Here is a 16951-nt window from a genome sequence, read left to right on the forward strand (position 1 = left end):
TTACTTCCCTATAAAACCCCCAGGATCCTCCCTGTCCATTACAGGGAAGGAGGCACATGGAGTTTAAAGAAGAGACCCAGTGGCTCCATGGATTGACTGGTGTTGGCACACCCATCCTGAGGGCCACCGCCAGGGCTGCTGGTTGATCCTGGTCTATCAGAGACCAGCCATCCCTCCCTCTGGTGGGAAGAAGCCCTCCCCCCGGTGCAGGGACCGCTGCTGTGCTGCTGCATCATCCCACGAGCGGCTCCGGCAGCCGCCGACACGCGTCACGGCATCACTTCCACTCCAGCACATCGTTTGTTCTAGAGGAGCCCAACCTGTACTTTTCAACTGATACTCAAAATCACTAGCTTTTAAACACAGCCTGTCATTTTCAGACGACTGAAGTGTCAAAAACATTTGTGATCTAAATGATTTATATTTTTTTTCCTTTTCAGGATGAGAAAAACAGGTCCCTTTGGCCTTAAGTTTTCCTGTGTTTTTACTTTTAGATTGGCTGAGATTTTTCCTTTTGTTTTATCTTGAAATTGCCAAGTCCTGGCTTTTCTTTTTCTCAAATAACCGAAGAATGGAAACACGGTTATTCTCTCAGCTCTGCTGAGCCCTGTCCACCCGCACAGCCCCCAGATTTAGGCTCCAGAAATGGGGGACACCAACAACACAGACGTAACCCAGGCAAGGGCAGCAGAGCAGATGGGATCCCACCACCTGCTCAGTCTCCATTTCAAGTTCCAGCCTCTCGAAGGAGAGCAGCAGAGCCTGCACCCGGGCATCGCTCACCTTGAGACGGAGCAGTTCGTCCTCAGGGCTCAGCAACTGGCAGGTCACTGTCTTTTATTAATATTCCCAGCTCTCCCCCCTCCCTCCCCGACCCCCATCGTGAGAGGGACAGGCAGAAAGATCACCGCGCCACCGACAGATATCTGGGGAAGGAGCTTTTATCTCCGGGTGAACGTGTCGCAGAAGTGGAGCTAATTAACCAGGGTTCTGTTTTTGAAAAAGGTTAATATTTTATCACATGTCTTCTGTCTCGAGGAATAATTAGCCCTGGCAGCACTAGCTTTGCTGTTTCCCAAGGGACCGAGTGAGACTGGAGGCTGGAGAGAGAGACACGTGGTATTGATGGATAGACAGCGTCTCAACGCCGGGTTAACAGCACAGCTAACCAGCAGTTACTTGTCAACACAAACCAACTTGCTGTAGAATATTTGGAGAGGCCAAACCCGGCTCCAAAGGCTGTACACATTCTGCTCATCGTCATCTACACCCTCAGGTCCAGGGGATGCTTTAAACCCAGGTGCTGAGACTCAGACAAGAGCTGCACAGCTCTAGCACCACAACATCAGGTCCAAGCCCCTTCTCTGCCAGCGCTGGGGCAACCTCTCCCTTCCTTGTTCTGATGCCCATCTACACAAAAAGGAGACCCCAAGGGGGCCCCCAACTCTTCCATTCCAATGACAAAGCCGTTCTCGTGAGAGGAACCCACCGCTGAAGCAAATTCCTATGGGGACTACAGAGAAGAAGGGTCCCCCAGTGCCTGCACAGAAGTCCTCATTGTTGGGGGTGCAGCACACATCTCCCCAGGAGGCTGCTGAGAACAGGGCTGGGATGCAAGCAGAGTAAATGGAAAAACTGGAAAAGGACGAGGGAAGAGTTGTTTCAGATCAACCCAGAACTATTTTGTGCACGCGTTTTTCTTGGCAAAATGCAATGGACAGGTGGGTGGGGAATTTCCAAAACTGTCTCACGGGGAAAGAAAACCAAAACAACTTCGGTGAAGGAAATCTATCACTTGGAGAAGGGGGATAAACTGTTTTCAGCTTTTTTTTTTCCTCTCTGAAACAGTAATTTTTGGCAAGCAAAACAATCCAAACAAAATAAAGGTGGCCTCCTCCAAGGAAGAGACAATTAGGATGGAGAACGTGGCTCCTTCCGAGTGAGCTCCTCAAACTCGAGGATGCCTCTCCTGTGTGGATGCTCCTCCTACACAGCTAGGCACTGTGGGGTTGGGACCAGGGACAACTTGGGAGATTTCCTACCCAGCTAGTGGGGTTGGGACCAGGGACAACTTGGGAGAAACTTTGGGGTTGTTCAGCCTGGAGAAAAGAAGGCTCCAGGGAGACCTTAGAGCCCCTTCCAGTCCATAAAGGGGCTACAGGAGAGATGAGGAGGGACCCTTGATCAGGGAGGGGAGTGATAGGATGAGGGGGAACAGTTTTAAACTGGAAGAGGGGAGATTTAGATGAGATCTTAGGAAGAAATTCTTCCCTGTGAGGGTGGTGAGACACTGGAACAGGTTGCCCAGAGAAGCTGTGGCTGCCCCATCCCTGGAGGGGTTCAAGGCCAGGCTGGATGGGGCTTTGAGCAACCTGGTCTGGTGGGAGGTGTCCCTGCCCATGGCAGGGGGTTGGAACTCCATGATCTTCAAGGTCCCTTCCAACTCTAATCATTCCATGATTACATGATTCTATGAAACAAAGGACAGCAAGTAGGAAATTTAATATTATTTATACTATGGTGTTTGCTGGAGCAGTGCAGAGTCACCCCCACTGCTAGGAGCCAGGAGTAGGAAATTTAATATTATTTATACTACGGTGTTTGCTGGAGCAATGCAGAGTCACCCCCACTGCTAGGAGCCAGGCTGTGAGACACCGAGGTCCTCTGGGCTCCCCCGGTACCAGAGCTGCTGATCCCCTTTGCCCTGCAGATGCCTTTTAGCTGGGAATACAGCTCAGGAATGGTTTCTGCTGGCTGCGCAGACAGGTGCCATAACTCACACTCCCAGCACAGCTCTTTCAGATATAACTGGCTTTGCCCTCCAGACGAAAAAAAAATGAGTAACACAGTCACTTAACTGACACATCCCCCTGCATTCAAAACACCCGCCTATACATTTCCATCAGCTCCTCGTACAGTCTAGCTCTCTCCTCAGCTCCTTCCCAAGGGTTGCCCTCATCTTTCTCGCTCAAGAAAAAGAAAAGGAGGGGGAGGGATAGGACTGCAAATCCATTGCTGCAGAATAAGCACCATCACATTGGCCATATCCCTCCAGCATCCATGAGGGAGACACAACCAACCCTGCTCCTGAACATCACCAGCCTCCACTTTTTCTCCACTTTCAGGCAATGTCACAGAGTGCAGAACTCCATGGCATTTTTGTCTCTGAGTGGGAGACAGGTTTTTGTCTCTGACCGATTTTTGTCAAGTCTTAGGGAAGAGAAAAGTTTAGGAGTTCAGCTCCAACTTGAAACAGGGAATCAGGGTCACCACATCTCATACTGGATGCACTACAGAGGATGCACAGTGGAAAGTAGGGCATGAAAACAGCTGCAAACCCCAAGTAGCATGAGAAGCAGATAGTGTCGATGATCTGAAAGGTTCCCTTCCAACCTAGACAATTCTATGATTACATGAAAACAGCTGCAAACCCCAAGCAGCTTGAGAAGCAGACAGTGTCGATGATCTGAAAGGTCCCTTCCAACCTAGACAATTCTATGATTCTCTGAAACGCTGTGGGGACTCTGCTGAAGTCCAAGCAACCTCACCACCGGCAAAGCCTTTCAATGTCAACCCAGAAGAGACACATGAGTGTGGCAGTTAAGTGAATCATTCTTAGGTGGTGAACCCCAAAAGAGGAGAAGAGAGAACTCCTCTCATTGCTGTCACACCAAGAATGACCCGACGCCACCAAACACACCAATGTCACCCAAGCAGCAGCATGGACTCTTGCTTGTTGACCACATGGGCGAAGGTCTTCAGTCACCTCAGCACCTCTACCAGAGCGACCACACAGCGCTACACAGATTGGAAACACAGATTTGCTACTGACATAACAATTAATCCTGGAAAATGTGGCAGGCAGCGAGGACAAGAGGCTCCAGCAAGCGTGCTCCAGGGTGCACCTAACCCTCCTCTCATTTAAACGTGCTCTCTGTGGGTGAATTGGGTGCATCATGTCTGCAAGATAGGAAAGATAAGGGTGATGCAAGTGCTGCAAGGACAGGCTTCTCAAGCACCTTCCAAGCTTCTCCCACGAACACCAGGCAGCTGGGGGAGAACTGCCAATTGCGTGCGCTGCAATCAGGGAGTGACAGGCAGCAAGGACGAGAGGCTCCAGCAAGCGTGCTCCAGTGTGCACCTAACCCTCCTCTCATTTAAACGTGCTCTCTGTGGGTGAATTGGGTGCATCATGTCTGCAAGATAGGAAAGATAAGGGTAACACAAGTGCTGCAAGGAAAGGCTTCTCAAGCACCTTCCAAGCTTCTCACACGAACACCAGGCAGCTGGGGGCGAACTGCCAATTGCGTGCGCTGCAATCAGGGTTTGTAAATTACGCTCAGGTCTTACAAAACGCTGGGCCAAGCCTGAGAGGCAGGAGCCCAAGATGGCTCAGTGGTTTCTGCAAGGAGAGAAAAACCTGGTCTGATTTCATAGCTGACCCTGCTCCAAGCAGGAGGCTAGATCAGAGACCTCCTGTGGTCTCTTCCTCCCTGATTATTCTATGATTTTATGAAGTGCCCATTTCTCATTAATACCAAGGAAACCTGTCTTGCTCTCCTTTCTTAGCTGCCAACAACTGCAAATCCTTGTTCTCTCTACTACCTGAAAACAATCTTTCAGGATTCTGATCACATACCTGCTCCCCAAATCTCCTTGGAGTTTCAAGTTTGAGTCCATCCAGAAGACCATGTACAAAATGCCACTATGTGTGGCGAGGACTCCAGATGGACTGAATCTACAAAGTGCAGAACTGAGCTCTTTTGACTGAAAGACTCCAATTGTGGCCCACCTATAGTCATAGGAGGTCCAAACCTTGAGTGACAGCAGGTATAAACCCTAGCACAAAACTAGAGGTAGTGGGTTTTAACAAAAGGAGCTCCATACTGTGCCTTTTGTTAGCAGATGGCAAATTTTCCCAGCAAGGGGAACTGACTGTGTTAGTAACCAGCCTGTATAGCAAAGGTCTGAATTCCTGGAGGGCTGAAGAGCTTGGAAACAGGGTAACTATGACCAGAAGAGATAGTAATGACAGTTCCATTAAACAGAAAACAAATCCCAGCACACAACAATTCCCTCTTACATAGATGGTAAGGCTGGATCTCAAATGGTTGATGGGTGGTTGGTGAGCTGGCTGCCCAAAGCCATCTCTTTCACTGACTTTCAGCTGCTCAACTGCATTACGAGAAGCTAAAAAAACCACATTAAAATACTTTCCCTGACATAAACAACCTGTGCTAGCTATTTCTACTGCTGCCAAACGGTTACCAGGTTGCACAGAAGAACAGGCACGAGCATTTCTCTCTTAAGACATTGCCCAGCTTGTGAAAGTTTCAAACTTAGGCCACAAAAGCCAGCTGATTGACAGCAGAAATAAAACCTTGGCCCTTTCAGGCGGTCCCACTTTATGCCCAAGACACACAGCAACCCCTGTCCTCCTTGATGGACTGTTCTCATATCTTCATCCCCAGAGGTCACAGCCTAAGGAGGTGATGGAAGAACACAGCAGTCGAGCACTAACCTCTTGGGGCCTGGTGTCCAAGAGACAAAAGCAATCGTGCTGTTTCCTGATGGAGACACTTCCATTTCAAACTGTGTTTTCCACAGTTCGTTCGTGTAACTGCTCACCTGCAGGGTCATGCTGTGCTCTTGCCTGCCATCAGGAATAAGAAGGATACCACGACCAAAGGGGCAGGGTGATTACAGGTCTTCTCTTACCCAGCTAATTCAGCCTCAGAGCATCCTCTGCACCACGTATGTCTCCTGGGAACCCCCAGCTCACACAAGAGAGAGCAAAGCCAGCAGCACAAACATATAGCAGTATAGGGACACCTCCTCCAGCTTTTGCCACTGCTGAGTCCAAAGGTGTTGAAGCCTTTGGGCACCCCCTCTCCCCCATCCTCCTCACCGGGCTCCCTGCTTCACATCTTAGAGTGTTATAGCTCCATCCATCCTCATGGATAGAGGTCCATCCACCCCCACCGCCTACGAGGCACCTCTGCTCAGACATGCCCCGCTCCCTGCTGTCCCACCACCCCTCTGCCCTGAGCAGATGGAGCCAGCAGGAGAGACCACCTGCACACACACGACTTCTTGCCCTGGTCTACTTCACAGCACATCCAGAGTTAGCAACTCAAAAGACACTGCTTGAATAAGCATATTTTAAAAATAACAGAATCCCTGGGGACTTAGTCTGCATTACACAGGAAACCAGATTAGTTCAGCTACAATCCAGAGGCCACGGTGAGAAATGTATGGAGTCAGCAAAGGGAAGGGCAACAGCAGATCAGGAAAACGTCCAGTTTCAGTTCTGTTCTCAACCGTTCAAGAACCATCCAAGTAACATCCCTGCAAACCTTCCCTCAGGTTCAAAGGGGGCTTGGCCATCTGCTTTTGCAGGTCTAATGATCAGGTACCGCTGAGTACAGCGGAGCAGAGCCCCACTTCTGTCCTCGCCATGGAATAAGATGGGCTTTTCCACACATGTCATTCTCCAGACATTTAATTCCTCCTCTGGGGACTCTCAAGAAAGGAGGCAAGAAAGATCAGATGTCTAAATCCCTATATGGGGCACAAAAGGCATTCCTAGCTGCTGAGACCTAGTGTTCTCCTCAATTCACCTCAAAGTGGTTTTGGTGTAACGGACAAGCAAGTTGAAGGAAGTCAAAGCAGCGTGAGTAAGTCCAAGGGGATCATAAACACACTGAGCCAAAGGCAACACTGTCAAAATCTACTTGTCTCCTCTTCAACTCTTCACTTCCAAGAAGATATTACAATATTCTCAGTGCACTTGACTGCTTGCCGCTCCTGGGATGCAATCATCAACTCAGTCAAAAAAAAAGGAGCCACTTCAAAAAACCTGCATGTGATAGAGCTGCCCTCACGCCATCTGCATGAGGGTGTCTACGCAGGCTTTCACATGCTGCTGGCCAAACTACGTCCACACAGGACACGGGGAAGGTATGCAGCAGCAGAGATCCACGCAGGTACCACACCTGGCAGAGGTAGGGCCGTCCTTGGGACCACGTGTTCCTCACAGTCATCCCATGGAAAGCACGGTCAGGTATTTTCCATGACCCCAACAAGAACTGCAGGGTGTAGTGCTTCAAGGCTGAAATCCTGACTTTTCTGGACCTTGAGAACTCAAGGCAGCAGCTTTCTGCCCCAGGGGAACGTCACAGGCATCACCTCTTTCCCAGCCTTCCATGAACTGTCCCCATAAGCAGAGCCCATCAGCCCTGGGCTGCTCTCCCATCCAACAGGCCCTCTCCAGCTGGCACCACACTGTGATTTGAGGGAGGACACTGGGAAGGAGTCTCACGGTGTGTGTCTCTCCCTGCCAAGGGAACAGGAGAGACTTCAAGGGCAGAGCTTCTCTAGGGGGGCACGAGTTGGCGTGACTGGGCCACCAGGCTGCCAGGGTGTTCTCATCTTCAGCAGATGATGCAACGCCTGATCTTAGTATCTGCCAGTATCCCTGCCAGCCTCGCAGTTCAAATGTAACTTGATTTTAGAGCTGCTTTCTCTCCCGCAGACACGCACACAAACATACCCCCTCAAGCAGCTTCTAAATTCAAGTTGAGCTGGGTAGGGAGGGCCTCTTAGAATCATAGAATTGTCTAGGTTGGAAGGGACCTTAAAGATCATATAGTCCAACCATCAACCTAACTCTGACAAAAAAATAAAAAAGAAATAAGCAATAAGAAAATCACTAAACTATATTCCTGAGGACCATGTCAACCCATCTTTTGAACACCTCCAGGGATGGTGCCTCAACCACTTCCCTGGGCAGCCTATTCCAATGCTGGATAACCCTTTCCATGAAGAAAAGTTTCCCACAGAATCACAGAAACACCATGGTTGGAAGGGACCTCTGAGATCATCGAGTCCAACCTTAAAAATAAAAGAAAATAAAAATTCCCAATATCCAATCTAAACCTCCCCTGGTGCAACTTGAGGCCATTTCCCCTTGTCCTATCTCCTGTGACTTGGGAGACGAGACCGACCCCCCCGCCTCTCTCTTGTAAAGCACTTGGGACTTGGGGAGTGAGAGAAGGAGCTTCAAAAATTCTGAGGATTGTTGCCTTATGCCAGGATTTGAGAAGGCTTCATCACTGGCCTCCTTGCTCTACCAGCTCTTGAGACAGCGCTGCAGAGGGAAAAAAAAATAAATCACAACGAAGAGAGGAAAACAGGCAGCTGGGGATGCCTGAGGCTGGCTGACATGATTTGCAATAGCTTGAGAAGTTGGCTGAGGCTTTTAGCTCTCCTCCAAGCCACTCAACCCATCCGCAGTGTCACCTCCCTGCTTCACCGCTGGCAGTGGGTGCAAACCCCAACTCGTGGGTCCCATCCTCAGCCTGGCAGCCGCCACAGCGTGGGCACATCTATTAAACCCGATGGAGCATTTGGGAGGTGGAGGGTCAGCCCCAGCAGCAGATGGAGCAACAGCGTGGCGAGCACTGGCCTCCCCAGGAGCTGTCTGCCGCAGATGGAAAAAGCCCAGGAGCCATCACGATGAAATCTTCTGGCTGGAGGGGGGTGGGGAGGAAAGGGGTGGGAAGGCATCCTCCCTCCTGGCTTTTCCAAGCCGCTGAGCAATCCTGGAAACCTCAGCTCCTCTCCCCATATGTGCCTGGCACTGACTCACTCGCTGCCGTTCTCGGTCCTGCGCTCTGCCGGTGGGAGTTGTAGAAGGTGGGACCGTTGCTATGATGTAATCCCAACGGCGTGTGGCTACCACAGCGGAGGCGGACTAGCCACCCACTCCAGCAGCACGAGCTGGCTGTGCATGACGTGGATGTGCCAGGTAGATCCGAGTCCAGTCTGCTCTGCTGTGGTCATGGGGATATTTTTTTAGCCTTGACTCTTGGTGGGGATGTAACATATCACCATAGGACCATACGTGCTTCTCTCTTGGAGAAAGACATCCCTTCATGTGGTCCAAGGGCTTAGTCAACGTGCAACCAGGAATGCAGTGAACAACAGGGAAACACTGGCAGGTCACCAGGAGTAATGCTCCAGCTATGACATCTTCCAGGCTGAGGGACATGACGTGGTCCACAGAAGTCATGGCATTTCCCTGGCTGAAATCACCCACAAACCGAGCACAAAGTTGCAGCCCCACACTGGCCGGAGGCAGGCAAGGAGAGCCACCATGGTTTCTCCAGCTCTGATTCCTCGGAGCACTGCGATTGCTCTCCATCTGAAACCATTCCACTAGCTGCAATTTAAAAACATAATCAACCCGGCAAACATTGCTAAGCAACTGGCTGTCGGTGCCACATCCCACCCTGTTAAAAGTATTTGCCCTCTCCATGACCTTCTGGCAAGGAGTTTTCTGCTCAGGCCTTGCCAGATTTTGTGTATTCAGCTATTGTTGGCAAGTCCAGATGCTTGGCTGGATTAGCAAACAGAACTCCAGGAAATCTTCTGCAACCATCCTGGTGAAGAACATTCCACAGTGGGGCTGTAAGGAGCAGCATTCCCACAACCCCAGGATCAGTACGGCGAGATGCTGGTCTCTGGGCATTACCACGGCCTGCACATCTCCAAGTCTTGGTGCCGCCACGCGTTGTACAGAGGGGATGTAAGATGGAGAGCAAATGTGTTGAAAACCTAGTTGGAGAGCAAGCTGCTTTGGGCAACAACATTTGGCTGAGAGGCTGAAGGAGAACCTGTTTGCCCATGGGGACATGCTCAAGAGGTGGGAAGACCCTCTCCAAAGTCTGCTGCCCCTCACACAAGCTTTCTTTGGGAACTTCAGCTGGGAAGGAGCGTTTTGGCACAGCTCCTGGCATGGTGGTGCCCCTGGTGTAGGGCCTATGCTAGGACACACCTTCCTCCATGGCCAGCTGGAGCAGAACTGAGGTCCACATCTTTGGCTTTGCTATCACACAAGAAAAGCCTGAGCACTTCCAGCCTGGCTTGCCCGAAGCAGTTTGCCATCAAAACCAAGTCTAAGCACAGCCTCCAGCAGGTCACACAGCCTGAGCCCTATGGGTTCCTCCCCATCTCTCATACTGGGTGTACAGAACCCCCTTGTAGGAGAGACCCCAAGCTGGACTCTCTTCACATGTTCTTCTTCCACAGCCACCAGCAACTTCGCCCTGCTCTCCAAGAGCAGACCACTCTCATCCACGCTTTCCCACCAGAGCATCACCTGTGGCAGTTCCCTGGACATCTGCGTCGCGAGCAAGGGCTTCTTTCCAGAGAAGCCTCTGCAAACTCTGCATCTCCTTCTCCTTGCCAACCACAGTGCCCAGACCCTTCTCCCTCCTCCATCCCACCCATCAGCTCCTGCCTCCCCCAGATCTCCCGGCAGCCCCATCATTTCCTCTGCGGCCACTCTAATGCTCGGCTAATGGTGCATCATCCGCAGCGGCCGCTCTTCGATAAATCAGAACCCAATTACCGGGTTAGGGAAATTGGAAGCAAATGCAATTAGCCCCAGCCCCTCCCCCGTGCTGTGCCCCTGGCCTCCTCCTTAATGAGGACTTTTTCTTTTGCGGGAGCGCTCAGAGCCGCGTCCGCCCGCTGGGGGACGAGGTGGCTGCCACCCCACAGCGGGGGTACGGCGAGGGGGAGACCCGGCCAGCCCTCACTTTTAATAGGGCAGATGGTTAATATCCCTGGCATTAATTCTCTCCAGGAATAGCGCGCTCCGCTCAGCTCCAACAGGCGTCCATCAGGGCTGACAGCTCCTCTCTGGAGAAAGGAGCATCTGGTCCTTACTATAAAAAGGAGCTAAAATAATAAATAAATAAATAAATAAATACGTAAGCACGTTGCTTGCTGGAGGACTGGTGCTGTTTGAGCTTTTCAGCCTAAATTGCCGCGTTCGGACTCGAAGAAGGGAAATTCAGAGTCAGGTCAGGATGCCAGGAGTTGAGTCACTCTGACCCGGGAACAAAGTGCTATGGTTGGGTCCAGGGCACAGCTCCCACCAGAGCAGGACTTCCCTCCAGTGGGCTTCCAGGAGAAGGCAGGAGAGGACAGCTGCTGGGATATGATGCCAGGAACAGCTCCTTTGGAAGGGACATCACTGGGGGTCAGGCATATGCTGTGCCCTCAAAGAATGAGGAGAAAAACTGCATTGAGGGAACCTTGCGGGTATTTCCCACACCAGCAGGACACCCCGGCATCACTCTGCCCAGCAGACTAAGAATTAACCCCACCGACCATCAACAAGCTGTCGCTGCAAAGGGCAGATTTTTGGGGAGGGACTCTACCAAGGAGTGGAGTGATAGGACGAGGGGTAACGGTTTTAAATCAGAAGAGGGGAGATTTACATTAGATCTCAGGAAGAAATCCTTTCCTGTGAGGGTGGTGAGACACTGGAACAGGTTGCCCAGAGAAGCTGTGGCTGCCCCATCCCTGGAGGGGTTCAAGGCCAGGCTGGATGGGGCTTTGAGCAACCTGGTCTGGTGGGAGGTGTCCCTGCCCATGGCAGGGGGTTGGAGCTGGATGATCTTTAAGGTCCCTTCCAACCCAAACCATCCCGTGATTCTATGATTTTCCCTGATGAGTTTGGAGGGGTGACTGGAGGGAGGTTACAGCTGCAGTCATGGCATGGGAAGGTGCACCAAAACTCCCACCCTGCCCAACTCACACTGACAGCAGCAGGCGACCACGGGTCCCACAAGGCAACTGCACTCCTCCCTGCCTCTCCCAAGAGGTCCTTTGGCTGTCGAAGGACTTTTCGAACCCCAACAGAGCTGGAGCAGCTAGTAACCCAACAAGTTCTTACCTTCCTCTCCCCCTCACTCACCAACAGCTCCTTATTACCCCCTTTAACTCCTCCCTCTGCAGAGAAAAGTAAGCGTGCTCAACGGTTATCTTACACCCCTTGCACCATCTTATCGCATCCTCTTGCAGAGCAAGAGTTCCCAGCACCAGTGAAGATTTAGCCCATCGTGGAGATGTGCTCTCACACACCCATTACTTTACTGAAAGGAAATAAAAAAAAAAAGGCTTTTCTTTTCTTTCCCTATGGTCCTGGAATAATTTATACAGGTTTAATTAATAGGTTTAGGACTGCCAGACATGCCAAGAAATCAAGTAAAGCAGAAGATTCAACGCTAAGAACACAACCCAGGCAGAACCACCCCCAAGCGCACCCACTGGGGGTGGGGGAAGGGGCCCAGACCCACCTAGCATCCCAAAACCGCCGCCCTGAAGAGGAACGGGACTATCCACCCACAGAATGAAGGTTCGTGAGGAAGATGAGGAGAAACCAGGGGTGAGGCAGAACCTGTGATGGCGGGTGTCGCGGACGGCGCGGTCACTGGGGATCCTCTCGCTCTCCCGTTGGTTAAAGGCATGGAGCCGGTACGGGTCCTCGCCGCCCTTCCACCTCCGGGCACTCAGGTACCTCCGCTCTTCAAACTGATCCCAAAGGTCGTCCCAGTCCACGTCTGAGCCCTGCGCGCACAAAGTCAGCCCCGTTAGAGAGAGGAGAGGTCTGACCCCGCTCTGGAGGTCCTCCTCAGCCCTGATGGAGGTCGGTCAGCCCTCCCCGGGCAAGCATCGCAAGAGCAGGCTAACAAGGAGCCTCATTAGGTCTTCAGGTTTTGGTTGCTTGCTTCTTTTTTTTTTTCCCCTAGGTCTTCAAACGGCATGTCAAAGAGAGCCTGCCAATTTGAATTTAAAATGACTAATTTGAAAACAAACTCAGGTCTCTGGTGGTTCCCCCTCTCAAACAGTGCCGTCTCGAGAAATATAAAAGCGCAAAGGTCTTGTTAAGGTTTTAATTTCTCTCCAGCAAAAAAAACCCAAAGGTATTTTACACCACATGCCCCCTCGCCCTTTCAGGTGGGAAAGGGCCATGAGATAGTAGCAGTTTCATCAAGCACGATGATCCCACCTTTCCACAGCCATACTCTAGCCCCAGGGCCAGCTCCGGCAACGGAACCCTTGAAGAAGGAAGCCATGGTCCTCCCAACCTGATGCCCCTCCATCTTTCCTGCAACAAGGCTCCCACCAAGGACTCCAGCCCTACCACAGGGAAAAGAACGGGCAAGCTCATGCCCGTGTGGTGTTCTCTCACTCCAAAAGGATAGAGGAGCTGTATTTCAGGGGCTACTCAACAGCTCCTACAGCTGCTGGGGGGTTTAAGCATCCCTCAGGAGTTCCTGAGCCAGCGAGCACCTGATAAGATCTCATCGTTACAGCAGCACAGCCTCTTTGATCTCAGCCCACGTGCAAGACGGAGAGATGCAAACATTTACAGACATCTCAGCCCCAAAGAAAATTGTGATCTTATCCAATAATTGATCTTTTCTTCTTTTCTTTTTTTTTTTCCACCCCCCCCTCCTCAGCTCACACCATCTCAAAGCCGATTTTGCCTGCTAATAGTGCAAAATGAAGCTTTTGAAACGGGTGATTTTTATCCCGTAATTGATTTTACTCACATCTGGCAGCATGCTCTCTCCAGTCATAGGAAGGGGAGGAGGGAGCAACGGCTCCTGCAAGCGAACCACGGCAGGACCAAGCTGGGCATCTCCAGCCACAAGATGCTCTACACCATCCTAGGCCACGGCAACAGGAGCACCCTCCAAAAGCCACCACAGCCCAGGGATGCAGGGTCATATTCTTCCTCACCCAGTATGACCCCATGGCCTTCTCAGGAGCTCCTCCAGCACCTACCCCAGTGCGGGGAAGATCAGAAGAAACCCCTGAGCCACCAGCCATACCAGGTAAAAGTTATTCCAGACCGGGAAAAACTTACTCAGAGCTGGAAGAAAGTTCTGAAACCAGTAAATTCACTGCAGGAGGTTCACAAGGAGGATGTGTGTAACCCACCCGCAAGCTTTCAGGAGGAGCGACGCACACAGGGTGATAAATATTGCTTATGGTTTTTTTTTTCTAAGGCATCTTGCAGAATGTGATTTACTGCCGCAGTAAAAGATCGGGGAAAAGTGAGGCGATTGCATCGCCGAGCCACCGACAGCCTGACGTTTATAAGATTCCACGATGACCCCAGGGGGGTCTGGCGCCGCTGAAGCAGCCGCCGTGCAGTTGCAGTCCCTAAATTTTAATGCTGCGAAGAAAAGCAAAAGTTGGTTTTACCAAACTTAATAAGAAGATGCATGGCTTTTAACAGCAGCCACATACCACTTCAGGCTGTTGGATGGACATGTATATTTACTTTTTGTAATGTGTTAAACCCAATAGCCTTGCATCAGCCGGAAGGGTGCAGCTGGGCAAGCATCCGATGGCTCTTGGGCTGGCAAATTCCTGCAGGAAGCCATGGTTCCAGGAAAACTGGAGCTTCTGCATGTGCTGCAAGGGCAGGGGGGGCTCTGACCAGGCCAGCAGAAGCAGGACTTGGTCCACAGGAGGGTCCTGACACCTGCTTTGAGGTCTGGGATGGCATCTCCCCAGCATCCATCCATCCCCACTACCATCCTGTTACTGCGAGTGGTCCAAGCGGTAAATGGATGCATAGAAAAACACCAGTGTCTCATCCCATGGTGTTTGTTTCTCATCCTGCCCTGCATATACCTTCCATCCAAGAGCTGCATTCTTGGTTGACACCACAGTGAATAACTAATACCTCCACGAAATCTGCATCTTGATCCCCCCAGGCTCTCCTTTTCCAGTCGAGGAAAGCTATCAGTAGGATGGTTCCTAAATATTGGCAGCTAAATATACACCTGAAATCAATAGCAACTGGACATCAAATAGAGATTAAGGAGTTGTTTTAACCACTACCTGGCCAAAGAGCTTTAGTTATAAAACAAGCTCAGGGATTGGGTTAACTTTCTTAACTTTTTTGGGTTAACCTTTGCAAAAAAATACCTGTGCATAACTGTGGGGGAAAGCAAGGCAGTGGCCTCAGATGAGAAGCTCCCAGCCACTCAAGCAGTGGGAGGCAGGAGACCACCCTGACCTCCACCCAGGGACTGTCCTGTTTGTCAGCACCTGATCAGGGATGGAAAAAAGCGAGTTTAAGTGGAAGGAGAAACCCCCTTCACTCACCCAGGGATGCCACAGCGGGTATGGGTTACTGGATAAGGTCTTCATCATCGTATTTCCGCCGTGTATTATCACCTTTTCCTCACACCAGAATTCTGTCTTGGGAGTTATTTAACTGATGTGCAGAAATCTAAATTTAATTTATTATGATCTAACTCACTTTAGAAGCCAAATTACCCTGCACTAGAAAAGGATCAAGTCAATACTCCACTTGCCTTTCTATTTATCTTCTGCAGGGCTCCTCTCTCCAAGTTTCATATTCATTTTCTCTCATGTACTGGTAATAAATTTTCATTTTTTTCCTTGGAATTAGGTAATTTCTCTTTCAACATTGCAGTTTAATGGCTGATATTAATTATAGGAAACACAGTCAATGCTTAAAGACTTGGAGAGACTCAATGAGTCTGCAGGAAAGAGAGGGGAAAAAAAAATACCCAAGGGGCAGCCAGCTGCTCTCTGCAAACAAGTGCCCCCCTTCCAACACTGTATTGGGGGGGGGATCAACGAGAGGGACCCCTCCAGGTGAGGAGACATGGACAAAACCCATCATGGAGAGGACCTCCTGCCTCAGACCAGCACCAGGCCAAGAAGAGAGCTCACTGAGAGCCTTCTCCTTTGCCAGCCCGCTAAAAGCAGACCCCCCCAAAACCACCCGCTGAAGGCACACCCCCCAAAAACACCCACTAAAGGCACACCCCCCCCAAAAAACTGCCCACTACCTCACCAGCAAAGGGCAAACAGCAAACCCCCCCGAGCAAGCACAGAGGCGGCTTTTCACCGCGACTGTACGTTAAAGATGGAAAGCCTCTCGGTGCAAAGATGTAATTCCTCATCTGCCTCTTAAATCACAGCTCAGAAACCCCAAAAAAAAAAAAAAAGGGAAAAAATAATATTAAAAAAAAATGGGGGTGGTGGTGCGGGGGGAGAGGAGGTCATTAGCAGTAAACCCACAATTTTCTGGCAACTGCTAATGCCTTGTTTATGTGGATTTCTGCGAATATGACATTTTAATGGCATAATAATTGTGTGATTAGAGTACAGCGGGGATCGCTGGAGCGGGGAGGAGGAAGGAGCGAGCCCGCCGGTGGCTGCTGCCAGCCCACGGGATGCTCGGGCCCCTCCTGCCTGTCCCCTCAGCCACCCCTCGCTGCCACCAGAGGCCAGGGCAGGCTGGACACCGGGCAAGGGGCCAGCGTGCTGTGGTGGTGAGGTGGCCCAACAGGGAAAGGGCATTTCGGGTGAAAAGCCTGGCTCAAGCGGAGCCGGGGGTGACCAGGGACAGGCAGGTCACACTGGTCCCCAAGGCCAGGAAGAGAAGAAAAAGAGTGGGTGGCATGAGCCAAAACCGGGCTCTGATTCACTTTCTTCTTTCCTGGTCCTGTTTTAAAATAGAGAACTGAAGCCTTGGCTAAAATAAAAGCCATTTTCCTTTTGGGGGTGCTCAGTGTTGTCGTTAGACCGAGGTGAATGGGACAGGCACCACGTGTATCCTTTCCGGAGGCAGCAAACCCCAAGGCTGGCTTTGCCAGGGAGCCCCAATATTTGGTCAGGCAAAGGGGTTTTGCAGGTGCAACGATGACCCCAAGAGGGGTCTGGCAGCAGCCAAATGTGCCTCAGCCCTCCTCACATCCAGCTTTCCCTGGAAAACCTCATCCCTGTCTGAGCTGAGCTTCCGTCGTGCCTTCCCTGGCGCTCAGGCATTAAATAAAATAGGAGGGAGGGAGAAAAAAAAAAAAATATATATATATATCAGCCTAGCAAAAGCTCCAATAAACAAGCAAAAATTCTGGAAACCTGGATGCCATTTGGCACGTTTCTGCCCATCCACGCTGGGTCGCAGGGGACATTTGGAGCACGTGTGCCCACTCGGTGCAGCTCGGGGGCATCGGGGGCGGAGGGCAATCTTTCAGTAGGAATTGCAACCAGGCATTACACAAATGAGATTTAAACATCTCGCTGAAGCACGAGGCCC

At 51.0% G+C, this 16951-nt stretch overlaps 1 protein-coding gene across 1 annotated transcript in view; it reads right to left on the minus strand.

Annotated features, from left to right (window-relative positions):
* Positions 1 to 16951, minus strand: part of GALNT14 (polypeptide N-acetylgalactosaminyltransferase 14) — a 121453-nt gene that overhangs the window by 48341 nt on the left and 56161 nt on the right. The window contains exon 2 of the mRNA XM_014950454.1: positions 12254 to 12423. Within this exon, the coding sequence (XP_014805940.1) occupies positions 12254 to 12423 (170 nt within the window). The remainder of the gene's footprint in view (positions 1 to 12253; positions 12424 to 16951) is intronic.

Source organism: Calidris pugnax, unplaced genomic scaffold (genome assembly GCF_001431845.1).
Source record: "Calidris pugnax isolate Ruff unplaced genomic scaffold, ASM143184v1 scaffold24, whole genome shotgun sequence".
Classification (NCBI taxonomy): Eukaryota; Metazoa; Chordata; class Aves; order Charadriiformes; family Scolopacidae; genus Calidris; species Calidris pugnax.